Source organism: Cervus elaphus, chromosome 11, assembly GCF_910594005.1.
Source record: "Cervus elaphus chromosome 11, mCerEla1.1, whole genome shotgun sequence".
NCBI lineage: Eukaryota > Metazoa > Chordata > Mammalia > Artiodactyla > Cervidae > Cervus > Cervus elaphus.
In genome coordinates this window covers 56,164,887-56,178,078 of record NC_057825.1, presented here as the reverse complement: position 1 = coordinate 56,178,078, position 13,192 = coordinate 56,164,887, and the positions used below count along the sequence as shown (strand labels likewise).

Sequence of the window (13,192 nt, the reverse complement as noted above, 5' to 3'; positions counted from 1 at the left end):
TGGGATTTCCCAGCAAGAATACTGGAGTGGGCTACCATTTCCCTCCCCAGGGAATCTTCCCAACCCAGGGATCGAACTCAGGTCTCTTGCATTGCAGGCAGATTCTTCACTGACTGAGCCACCTGGGAAAGGCCATGCACTCTTTGGAGACCCCTTATTATAGAGAATGTCTTGTCTCCCGTTCCCTTATTGTGGGCCAAGTCTTTTTTCTGCCTGTATTGCACCCTTGCTGTCTCTCTGCTCCCTCTGAAGGAACATTTCAGCCTCTTTCTAAGGTCTGAGGTCTCCTCTCCTCTGCTAGGGAGCTGTCTTGGGCAAGTTTCCTTTAAAGAAGGCTTCAAGCTGGCTCTTTCCTGTGTCTCTGGCATCTGACACTGAATTATACATGACATCGCATCAGCAAAGAAGAGGCTCTCAGAAGGCACCATGGAGGCAGTGAGGAAAGCAGCAGCCAAGGGCAGGCGCAGTAGACAAAGGTTTTTCAAGCGCACATGGAACAATGTAACAGGGAGCACGTCTATAATAAGGGCCAGGGTGAGAAGGTTGAGGCACTTTTTCAGTGGCAAAATATAAGGGAGTGCCACAAGACGCAGTTATCAAGATAAATCACATTTTGTGCAATGTTTAAAAACAAAACAAACGCTATAGATGCACATTTTCCCGTTTGCTTAAGACTCCAAAATGGCTCCACAGGGCCCTGGCGCTAGGCAATACCAGCTTCTCTCTTCCTCCAGGGCCCTGGGAGCCACTTCGACACAGAGACGCTGGAGCAGCCTCCAGGAAAGGCTGTCCTTAGGAAATAACCCTTATCTGAGCCTTGAAGAAGGAGACAAGGCATGGGGAGTATAAACAGGGGAGAGGGGACAACGTGGTCTAAGTCCAAAATGCCTGAAGCAAAAAGGCCCGGAGAGGGGATCTGGGCCATGGTGGTAGCTGTGAGTTTGTAGGCAGAGACCAGATTTTGTAGGAACTCTTCAGAATTTTAACCTCGGGAGACACAGGCCCAGATTTGTTTCTTAGGCAGATAACGCCTTGTGAGGGACAATTGGAGAAGTCAGATGTGGATACAGCTAAGTCCCTTACGCGGCCAGCGCGGTATCCGGGCGAGGGATGGCTGTATTCTACTCAGAACAGGTGGACACAGGTTCCCAAAGTCCACGCCTCAGTTTCTCCCCCGGAGCACAGAGGGTGGGGAGGCCCCGGGGTCGCTGCCCTGCCCACTAGGCCACCGCAGGGTCCCCTTGTGAACGGCGGGGGCACCGGGGCGCGCGGAGGAACCGCCCGAATTTAGCCGGGGGACGCGGGGCCAGCGGGGCGGGGCGGGTCCCGCGGGTGCCCGAGCCGCTCGCCGCCCAATCGCCGCGGGCCCGCGGTGCCCCGGGGGGCTGGGGCCGCCGCCGGAACGTGCCGCGGCTGCGCCGACGCGCGAGCGCCGGGCAGGGCGGCGGGCGCGTTCAGTCTGGCGGCGGCGGCCGTGCGCGGACGGACGTGCCCGGAGCGCCGCAGCCGAGCCGCCCCGCGTCGCCGAGCCGCGCCCGCCCGGCCCCCGCCATGGTGGCATGGATCATCTCCAGGCTGGTGGTGTAAGTGGCCTCCTTCCCCGCGTCCCTTCCTTCCTTCCTTTCCCTCCTTCTCCGCCGCCGGCCCCGGGGGCTGCGGGCGCCCCTGCGGAACGCCGGCCCCGGTGGCTCCGGCTATTAATACCCGGCGGCCGCTAAATTTAGCAGGTACAGTAGCTGCCGAGGTCGCGGGCGATCTGGCGGCGCAGGACGCGGCTGCTGCCCTGCGGGGCCGGGCCTGGGGCGCGGGGGACCGGCGGGTGGGGCCGCGAGGGCTGGGGCGCACGGGGCTGCGCCGGGGGACGCGTGTCGCCGCGCCCGGCCGCTTTGTTTCCCCGCTTGATGGGCTTGGTAGAGGCCCCGAGTGGGCGCGCCGCGGGGACACGCGTCCCTCTCCTTGGGGGAGAAACGCTGGCCTGGGATCGCCCCGCCGCTACGCTTTGGTCGGGTGAAATTGACGGCAGAGCCTGGGCGCTGCCTGGAGGGGTAGTCGAGGAGAAGGGCAGAGAGGCAGAGGCGGGGCTCCCCAGGGGGTTGAAAAAGACTCCTTTTTAGGGTTTTCAAATTGACAGCGGCCAAGGGAAGTGGAACGGAGAAGGACACCTCTGAATCTCGCGTCCCCTTGTCTGAGTCCTTTGGCGGGGGGTTTGAAGGAGAGAGAGAGATAGACAGGTATCTCCGGGAAATTTCCAAGTGACAGACGGCCACCCTGACGGTGGCGATGACACCTCCCCGGCCTTGCAGGAGAGCGCAGAGTCATCCCGGGTGAGGCCTGCGTGAAGTCATCGCGGGTGGGCGTGGGGGGCGTTTTCTGCTCTGACAAGCCCCAGAGCTGACTAGACCTTTGAAGAGTTCCTTCTCTCGCGGATTTGCCCTCCTTTGGAGGTAGACATAGCCATCTATTCGAGTTCCTCCCCTTCGTTGACCAGCCTCTCCTGAGTCAGATTTGCCACCTGCTCGGGGAACCGGGGTGAAATTGGTCTGGGAACGGGGGCCAGGTGGTGCGATTCTGGTTTTTTCTTTGTCTGAGAAAGAGGGGCTCCCGACTCTGGTTGATTCTGCACCATCACCCTCCACGTTTGGAAACACCTCCCATCTCCTATCCTTCTTTCCTGATTTTCAAAGAAGCCGGTCAGGGGCCGCTTTCTGAAGCAGTACTTAGCATTGTCTCACGGCCACCATTCTGGGCTTTCCTCTGAAAGCCAGTGCATGTGCCTTTCAGCCCCCCGAGTTGCTCATTCCTTGCGGGCCTGTCCGCAGCTGTTGCCGCCTGCTGGGGGTTTGTCCTGTACCTAGAGGTGGCATGTTAAATATTTAGAAGATTTCTGCAGGCGGGGCTGGCATGAATAACCCAGGGAAGTGGCTGGCACAGCTGGCCCCACCTCATGCCCGATCAAGGCCTATCTTGCCTTCTGGGTGGTTTTATTTTTTTTTTTTCTCTCTGTCCTGAAGTAGTGCTGTGATTGTCATATTTTCAAGTGGCTTCTGGGGGAACTTCAGGGTGGGGCCAGAGAGTTGAGTTGGCCAGGCTGGAGGGCTCACTCTCCAAAGGTCCTGCTGGGCTGGGGCTGGAACACTAAGGAGCCAGGCTTTCTGGGGTCCATGTGTCATAAGGGGTCCGTGTGACCATCTTTAATTTTATTAGCACCCTCAGCCTGTATATGAGGCCACTGAGAGGAGTGGAGAAGAGAGACATAGGTTTGGGTGGGGTCTTAAGGACTTGCTGTTATTTTTGAAAATAACCACACTTCCTAGAAGTGAACAGTTTCATTTCAGAGAATGTGTTGTTTATTTATTTATTTTTAATTGAAGGATAATTGCTTTGCAGTGTTACGTTGGTTTCTGCTGTGCAACAACATGAATCAGCCATAAGTGTACAAATATCCTCTCCCTCTGGAGCCTCCCTGCCCCCTCCCTTCCACACCTCTAGGTCATCACAGAGTACTGGCCTGAGCTCCCTGTGTAATACGGCAGCTTTCCAGTAGCTATTTTACATATGTGTGCTTAATCGCTTAGTCATATCTGACTCTTTGCAACCCCATGCACTGTAGCCCACCAGGCTTCTCGGTCCGTGTGGATTCTCCACGCAAGAATGCTGGAGTGGGTTGTCGTGCCCTCCTCCAGGGGATCTTCCCAACCCAGGGATGGAACCCAGGTCTCCTGCATTGCAGATTCTTTACCGTCTGAGCCATAGTAATATATATATATGTCTCTTCTATGCTCTCAATTCGTCCCACCCTCTCCTTCCCCAGCTGTTAAATGACCATGAGAACTGCTCCTTAGCCCAGGGCCCTCTACTCCAAGGGAGAGTTTTCAGAATTTGGGGTTGTTATTCCCACTGTCAACTCCAAAAGTTCAGAGATACCACCTATCCCTCCAGCCCCCAATTCTACAGAAACCCAATATGTGTCAGTTGTGAATTGTTAAAACCATTTTAATAAGCAGTACCTGTTTTGTATAAAAATGCCTATTCATTATAGGAAAATTAGAAAATGTAGACCAGATAGACTATAAGTCATCTACATGGCTGCCATATGTGCGTGCATGCTAAGTCACTTCAATTGTGTATGACTCTTTTCTGCCCCAAGGACTGTAGCCCACTGGGCTCCTCTGTCCATGGGATTCTCCAGGCAAGAATACTGGAGTGGGTTGCCATGCCCTCCTCCAGGGGATCTTCCCTACCCACCCATTAAATCTGCCTCTCTTGTCTCCTGAATTGGCAGGCAGGTTCTTTACCACTAGCGCCACCTGGGAAGCCCAGCTAATGATAATTTTAAGAGGTGTATTTGTCAAGATGTGTTTTCCTAGGCATATATGCATGTATGTTTGTATTTACCATTCAAGGAGATTATTGATTCAGCCCACATTTCCACACACCCCTTAGCAAAGAGTAGAAATCCCATGTTTGGAGCCAGAAAATCGATTCAAAACCCAATTCTGCCTCTTGCCAACATTCCAGTTCACAGCTCAGATCCAAGGAGACGCTAGTTCACAAGCACTAGTTGAACTTATGTTACTGTTGCAGATATTTCAATGATCCTTGACTGATAAATTGTCGGGCACCACAGAAAGCATTCAGTCAACGAGAATCCCCTCCTTCTATCCTCCAAGCGAGGGTGTACAAATTCTGGAAGGAGCTTTCAGATGTTATTCCTACAGATTTCAAACCGGCTGCCTTGGTGGCCACCTAGCGTTAGTGGGTTGGCTCTGGGCTTGCAGCCCTGACCCCTTTTCTTTGTTTTATATATTGAGGTTCTAGATCAAATGTAATTTGGAGACTATGTGGGTTTTCCTGCTAATAAAAATCGCTGAACCAGTCCTTCCCTCTGTAAAACTCTTAGTGGAGTGTGCCTTGCTTCAGGGCAGGAGGTGAGCTGGAGAAAAACATAGGCACTGTGCCTGTGCCTTTTCCACCTCTGCTGGCCCTTGACCTAAAATGATGTCTTTCAAGCTTTCGAGACTTCTAGTATGAAGTCCTGTGATTTTGTCCACAAGTCCCTTTTCCTGTAAGCAATCTTTTCATGATTCAGTAAGCCTCTGTCACATCAAAGAATGTGTAAGGAAGACCTATCACTGTGTTCTGAGAATGGGGAGGGAGTATCTTCCTTCCAACCCGAGGCATCAAGACAAGCTGATGGCGTCTGGGGACAGCCAGCTGTGTTTGTGGCTGTCTGTGTTGCCATGGACTGTGAGCATTTTGAGGGCAGTGGTGGTAGCTTTTCTTCCTCTTCCACCTCTTGCCCCTTCCCAAGGCTCTTTTGTGAAGTCCCTGGCACCTCAGTGCCCTCAGTAAATGTTGGTTGTGTTGAATGAGGTCAGAGGCCCTGGGATAAGCCAGGGAGCTGGTCAGGGATATTCTCTGGGGATGGAGGTGAGTGGGCACTGGGACAGACTTGTGTCCAATGGGCAAAGCTCTTGGAACAGGAACCAATTTGAGATTCTTCTCTCTTGCCAGCTGTCTTCCTCTTAACTCCCTTCACTTAGCTAGGAAGAATTAAGGAAGAAATATTAGTGCAGTAGCAAGGTAGCCCTTAGGGCTTCCTTGGTGGCTCAGTGGTAAAGAATCCTCTTGCAGTGCAGAAGATGCATGTTCCATTCCTGGGTCAGGAAGATCCCCTGAAGGAGAAAATGACAACCCACTCCAGTATTCTTGCCTGGAAAATCCCATGGACAGAGGAGTCTGGTGGGCTACAGTCTGTGGGGTCACAAAGAGCCAGATATGACTTAGCAACTAAATAGCAACAACAACAAAGTTGGCTTTGTTAAAACCTGGTTGATATCTGCGTGAAACTTGGAAGCTCATTTAGGCCTGGGCTGCCTGCCTTCTTTAAAATACTTTGTTTTCTTTCCAGACAACTCAAGGCCTAGGTGTGAAAGAATTTCAAACTGTGGAGTAAATTCATGTGCACTGGAGGGAATTGGGGGCACACAGAGCGTGCTCTGTGCCTTCTTGGGAGAAAGCACTGTCTTGAAGCATTTATTCCAAGGAGCAGGTGTTGCCTTACTGTCTCTGGACAGACTTTTTTTGATATTGTACATTTGATTACCTGGTCTTAGTTGTGGCAAGTGGAATCTTTAGTTCAGCATGTGGGATCTAGTTCCCTGACTAGGGATCGAACCTGGGCCCTCTGCATTGGGAGCTCAGAGTCTTAGCCACTGGACCACTAAGAAAGTCCCTGGACAGAATTTTGTCTGAGACCCAGGATGTTGGCTAAATGGATCCAGAGCTTCCCACCACTTAACTGGGTTGTTGTTGTTTAGTCACTAAGTTGTGTCTGACTCTTATGTCTCCATGGACTGTAGCCTGCCAGGTTCCTCTGTCCATGGGATTTTCTAGGCAGGAATACTGGAGTGGGTTGCCATTTTCTCCTCTAGGGGATCTTTCTGACCCAGGGATTGAACCCTAGTCTCCTGCATTGGCAGATGGATTCTTTACCACTGAGCCACCAAGGAAGCCACTTACTGGGTTAGTAGACCACAACTCCAACTCACTGCAGGGGGAGGAAAGAGAGTCCTAATTCAACAATAATTTTAAATAACCAATAGCTATGCCAAAAAATGGCCTTTCCTCGTAGCTCAGCTGGTAAAGAATCCTCCTGCAATGCAGGAGACCCTGGATCAATTCCTGGGTCAGGAAGATCCCCTGGAGAAGGGTTAGGCTACCCACTCCAGTATTCTTGAGCTTTCTTGTTGGCTCAGATGGTAAGGAATCCACCTGCAATGCAGGAGACCTGGGTTCGATCCCTGGGTTCAGAAGATCCCCTGGAGGAGGGTGTGGCAATCCACTCCAGTATTCTTGCCTGGAGAAACCCCATGGACAGAGGAGCCTGGTGGGCTACAGTCCATGGGGTCACAAAGAGTCGGACATGACTGAGTGACTAAACACACACACATGTGCTGAAAAATGCCACTTTTCCACATTGCACATCTTTTAAAAAATGTTAATTTTTAGAAAGTGAAAGTCTGATGTTTAAAACAGAGTCTTGGATTGATAGCTGAAGATCTAGCTGAGTCCTAGGGTTGGGATTTGGAGTGTAAAATCTGTGTGCTCTGGGTCAAAGATGGACACATAGAGGAATCTGGAAGGAATGTGGGTTGTCCTTGAGATATTCCCCAACTATTGCAACATAAATGGAAAAAAGAAAAAAACCATACACTCTTAAATATAAGCTTGCTTTTCTTTGGGGCCTGCTCTGAAAAGTGGAATGCAGAAATGTGATCCTGTTAATGGAGGGTTCAGGTGGATTAATGATTTTGTTCCTGGCACTGGGTGTGGTACAGGGTAGGAGCCTGGTGAACGTTTCAGTTGAACTATTGAGAGGAAGGATGCCAGGTTCTAGTCCAAGTGCTGATCTGACCTGCTGGCAGAGTCCTAAGGGCAACTCATACCCGTGCTAGGGCCCTGCTTCCGGTCTGTTGTTGTTGTTTAGTCACCAAGTCACGTCTGACTCTTTGCAATCCCATGGACTGTAGTCCACCAGGCTCCAGTGTCAATGGGATTTTCCAGGCAAGAGTACTGGAGTGGGTTGCCATGCCCTTCTCCAGCTCCCGGTCTATGAGACAAGATTTTTGACCAGCATCATTCTTGGTGACATTCCAAGAGCCATTGCTCCTCTGGGCCCCTTCTTTTCCCCAGATCCCCTAGCTGGCCCTTATGCACCATGTTTGTTTATAAACAGGGGCAAGTATCCGCAAAGAAGTGAAAAATATCAGCTTAGATTCACTGATGTTCTGTTGCCCTGATTTTTGTTTATTAATCCTGCCTGCCTGCCAGGAAGTAGCTTTTGTGCCCTTCTTCCTGCTGGGTCTTAATTTGAAGGGTAGCTGACAAGTGACGGTCTCACCAGGCTGTAATGGCTCAGTCCTCCCCTTCCTTTTAAAGCTAGCTGTCCTCTTTGGGGTATATATTATCTGCAGGGAGATTGAGCCCTGGGAAGAATGAGAGAAGGGAGGATCAGGCCCTCAAGTAGCCACCTGGAGAGGTTGTTATTTTGTATTGTGTATGTGTGTGTGTGTTGTCCAAGGGACTTCAAGAGGGTTGGAGGTGGGGTACACTTGACTGTGCAATAGCCTTTGGAAATTTTAGAAAATATTTATTTTTGTTTATTTATTTGGCAGTGCCAAGTCTTACCTTCAGCCTAGTGGGATCTAGTTCCCTGACCAGGGTTTGAACCTGGGTTCCCTGCTTTGGGAGCACAGAGTTTTAGCCTCTGGACCACCAGGGAAGTCCCTGGCATCTTTGGAATTTTATTGCCAACAAAGAGCCATGCACATGCCCAACTGGTGACCAGGATTCTTGGTGTCTATGGAAATTTTTCCGAGAACCAACAAGTGTTAAGAGAGTTTGCATTTGGGCCAAGAGAATATTTTCCTCTCACTTCTGGGCCTTGGGAAGACCCTGATGGGTTGGAAGTTGGATAGGTACATGCATATGGTTTGTTCTGAACTTTCACATCTCAGCCATCTTCACACAGAAGTGCATTGTTTTCCCTTTGGTTAATTTCAGTTGCCCTGGGGGCCTTTCCTTTGATTTATAGAGAAAAAGTAAATATGAAGAACCAAGTATCTGGTACACAGTAGGGGTGTCTGAAAGAATCTTGACAGGTAACCTGGTATAGTAGCTCTCAAGTGCGGTATGCATACCTCAACCAGGATGGCCGGTGGGTTTCATCTCTTATAATTGACAGGGGGTTGCTTGGGACCAGTCTTGAGATGGGGTATAAACCTGAGTTGGGCTCATTGGTGAAGGAGACCAATAAGTGATTCACGCAGGGAAGACGGTAATGGAGCTTACAGGTTAGTTCAGTGTTTGCTCTTCCAAACTTAGCCTGTTCCGCGTCACAGAAGGTCCATCCCACTGTTCCCTAAATTAGTAAACAGAGAGCAACATCCCTTATCTGACTTAACATCCCCTCCTCATATCCTGTCTCCACCAGGCTTTGAAAATTACATGGCAGTACTACACCCCGGGTGCCTCCTTGATACCAGCTTAGGGAGCTGTCCAGCCAGTGGCTCTGTAGTCTGCCTCTGTCCTCTTCGGCTGATCACACATATGCCACGTTTTCCTTTGTCTTTCACCGGTCTCAGCTCAGTTACGTTCTCCCTTGGCTTCTCTCATGTACTTGTACACTCATAGCCTTTCCACTTCCTTTATGGATGTGGATGGTACTTTGGGCTTCAAAACATATATCCCATTCCCACTTGGTAACATACCCCATCCTACCTCCCTCCACTCCACTCCGCTGTGGACATGGGCAGTGACTCAGGCCTAGCTGCACATTTCCTTGGGCACAGAGATTGGTCCAGAGGTGGGTATGTGACCCTAATGGAACCCCTAGGCCCTTCCCCTGGGTTTCTTGATTTGAAGCTGAGAGAGAATAGACTTGCCTGGGGGACCCAGAACTGGAAAGATGTGAAGTTGGGACTGCTGGTGGCTACCTGGCACATGAAGAACGTGTAGAGACCGAAGAGGGTAATTATGGCAAAGCAGAGGTAAACAGGGATGAGATGCAGGAATAGAAGCAGGAAGCTGGCACCAGAGTCTTGATTCTGGTTTCTCAGGCTCTGGTTCCTGCAGCTCCTCTTTTGAGTCCTTGATCTATCCCATATCCTACAATGCAGGCCTTGAGTAGTGCTTGTAGGTTTTTTTGGCTGTGCCTTGCAGCATGTGAGATCTTAGTTCCTTGACCAGGAATCGAACCTGCATACTACATTGGGAACTCAGAGTGTTAACCACTGGACCACCAGGGAAGTCCCAAATAGTGCTTGTGTGAATTAAATATTTATTGTAGTGGTAAGGATGGGCTGGGTTATGCTGCAGCAACAACCCTTAAATCCCAGTGGCTAGAGACAGCAAAGATTTATTTCTTGTTTTATGCTGCCTGTTCACTGTGGGTTGGCAGAGGCACTCTGCTCATGGTCATCACCAGAGGCTCAGGGTGACTGAGTATTTTTTGTCTCCAGGTGCTATTATTACAACATAAGGCACCAGGATTCACTGGAGTAGGGAAAGAAAATGGAGAGTCATGTACCAGCTCTTAAGTACCTCTAACCAGAAGTGACATGTGTCATTTCTGCTCACATTTCATTGGCCAAAGATCATATGACTAAGCCTGAATTCAACTGGGTGGAGACTTCCAGTCTCACGAAATATCTGTAATCAGCTCCAGTGACCACCATATGTATTGAATGAATGAATCTTCACCAGCTTTGCAAACCTCTACATGGCCTTTTTTTGTTAAAGTTGGGGTAAGATGGGATTTTTTTTCCTTATTGCTACCAGGACAGTGCTAACATACTCCTTTACCTCTTCACAGTAGAAAAATCTTTCTCTCTCCTTCTGACCTACTTTCTTTATCCTGTTGGATAGTTTTAAAAGGAGGTCTTGGGACTTCCCTAGCAGTCCACTGGTTAAGACTCCATGCTTCCACTGCAGAGGGCACGGGTTTGTTCCCTGGTTTTGGAACTAAGATCCCACATATGGCACAATGTGGCCAAAAAATAAAACTTATATATATATAAAAACAAGAACCTAGTGTATAGCACAGGAACTATATTCAGTATCCAGTAATAAACCATAATGAAAAAGAACATGAAAAAGAATACACACACATACATATAACACACACACATATATATTTATATAACTGAATCAGTTTGCCATAGACCAGAAACTAACACATTATTGTAAATCAACTATATTTCAATAGAGACTTCCTTGGTGGTCCAGTGGCTAAGACTCCATGCTCCTAAAGCAGGGGCCTGGGTTTGATCCCTGGTCAAGGAACTAGATCCCACATGCCACAACTAAGAGTTTGCATGCTCCAACTAAAGAGATCCCACTATAATTAAAATATGCTGTGTGCCACAACTAAGACCCTGTGCAGCCAAAAAAAAAAAAAAAAAACCCACAAAGCTATACTTCAATAAATAAATATTATAAAGGAAATATTTTTTTCCTTTTTAAAAAATTATATATTCCTTGTTAAAATTAATTTTTATTGGAGTATACTTCATTTGGGGAAAAGATTTCAAAAAATAAAATAAAATAGATCTTAGCTTTCCCTACTGTTTAAAAACTGTCTAAAGATCTCCCATCACACAGAGAATAAAATTCAGACTCCTCACCATTCTCAACAAGACTCAGCAAGGCCTAGCCTTGCCCACTGCACCTACCTCACTGGTACTGCTCCCCCATTGCTCACTCAGTTCCATCATCTTCTTTATTCCTGGAGGGCGACAAGCTTGTCCCACCCAGAGGCCTTTGCACTTGCTGTGCCCTCTGCCCTGAACACCCTGGAGTGGATGGGCCGTGGCCCTGAACACACTGCCCTGGATCACGCATGGCCCTTTTCCTCTCTCTATTAGGTCTCTGCTTACATGTCATGTATTCAGGAGAGGCCTCTTTTGATCACCTTCTCCAAGATATCCCCCACCCACACCTCTGTGCTCTTGTCCCTCCCTGAAACTATGCTTTTAATTCTTTTCTTACTTGTTTCTGGTCTATCTCTCCAGAGGATATGATCTCCGTGGTTTGTTTTGAGACTTTTTTCTTGTTTTATCTTGTAGCTGTTTTTCGAGTGTCTAGAGCAGTTTAAGCTCATAGTAGGTGTTTAAAAAATATCCAGGGACTTTCATGGTGGTCCAGTGGTTAAGACTCCTTGCTTCCACTGCGGGGGGTCATGGGTTTGATCCCTAGTAAGGGAGCTAAGATCCCATATGCCGCAAGGTCATAAATAAATAAATAGATAAAAATGTGAATGATGACTTTGTATTCCCTTCGGGGTTAGAAGATCTTTTTAAAAATTTTTTATGATGTCTTGATCCTCTTGATGTGTTGTCATGCCCTGTCCACCATCTGCATGCCCCACAGAGAAGCTCCTGTCCCTAAGATTTGTGATCAGAATAAGTGATGTCAAAAGTGAAACTGTATAACTCAGATTGGGACTTGAACCCACAGTCTTTTAATTGAGGCTACACCTCATCTCAGGAGTTAATGAAGCTCGGGTTCTTGATATCTTATCATGGAAAGAATTCAGTGAGAGACAAAGTGATCGGTAAGAAGTGGATTTATTTAGAGAGAAACACGCCACAGACTCAATGTGGGCCATCCCAGGAGGTAAGAGCAGCTAGAAGATCCCTTTTTAAACCTAGGTTTGTAGAACCCTGATTTGTGACCATGACACATAGCTTAACCTCTCTAAGCCTCAATTTTTTTCATCTGTTGAGTGAAAGATTTGGCATCTACCTCTGGCAATATAGAAAACTATATAGCTTGAAACTCCTCCCATAAGAAAACTGAATGAAACATTTTTCTAAAACTTTTGGATGAAATCTAAGTGATCCCCTAAAAACATAGCCAAACTTTTAAGTAAGTAAGAAATTTGCCAAGAGACAGGACAGAGAGAATTGTTTTGCTGGGCTGTAAACCAGTCCTGCAGCAGCCGCACAACAGTCTACCCTGAGATTTAGCTTCAAACAGCAGCCGTTTTGTTATCATCTCCTCTGGCTCTGTGTTCAGGAAGTTGGGCAGGACACGAACCACAAAACTCATTTCTGCCCCGTGATATCTGGGCATCAGCTGGGATGATGCAAATGGCAACGAGTGGCAAACTAGCCATTTCTCACTTTTCATGTGTTCCAAGACCTCTCCACTTGGTCTTTTTATGTGATTTCTCCAGCATGGAGGCCTTGGAATAGTCAAGTTTCTTACATGGTAGCTTGGAGCTGCAAAAGTGAGTGTCCAAGAGGGACTTCCCTAGTAGTCCAGTTGCTAAGAGTTTGGCTGGTCTTGGTGTAGTACAATGTGGGTTCAATCCCTGGTCGGGGAACTAAGATCCCACTTGCCATGGAGCAACTAAGCCTGCATGTTGCAACTACTGAGCCCACAACTGAGCCTGCACACTCTGAAGCTTGTGTTCCACATCTAGAGAGTCCATGCACCACAATTAAAGATCCCACATGATCCCACATGATACTGTCATACGGGATCTTTCCTTGTGGCTTGCAGACTTTCTAGTTGTGCCACCCAGGCTTAACTGCTCCATCTCATTGGGGTTTTAATTCTCCCACCAGGGATCAAACCTGTGTTCCCTGCCTTGCAAGGTGAATTCTTAACCACTGGACCATCAAGG

At 48.6% G+C, this 13,192-nt stretch overlaps 1 protein-coding gene across 11 annotated transcripts in view; it reads left to right on the top strand.

Annotated features, from left to right (window-relative positions):
• Positions 1–1,322: 1,322 nt before the first annotated feature.
• The window catches only part of REEP1 (receptor accessory protein 1), a 129,390-nt gene continuing 117,520 nt past the window's right edge, over positions 1,323–13,192 (top strand). For 2 of the 11 annotated variants that reach the window (XM_043917807.1, XM_043917805.1), the window contains exon 1: positions 2,064–2,324. In XM_043917807.1, the coding sequence (XP_043773742.1) occupies positions 2,281–2,324 (44 nt within the window). In that variant the 5' untranslated portion in view covers positions 2,064–2,280. Of the gene's footprint in view, positions 1,584–1,610; positions 1,728–2,063; positions 2,325–13,192 lie in introns of those variants that run through there. The other 9 variants (XM_043917808.1, XM_043917809.1, XM_043917806.1 and 6 more) reach the window with 8 other exon arrangements.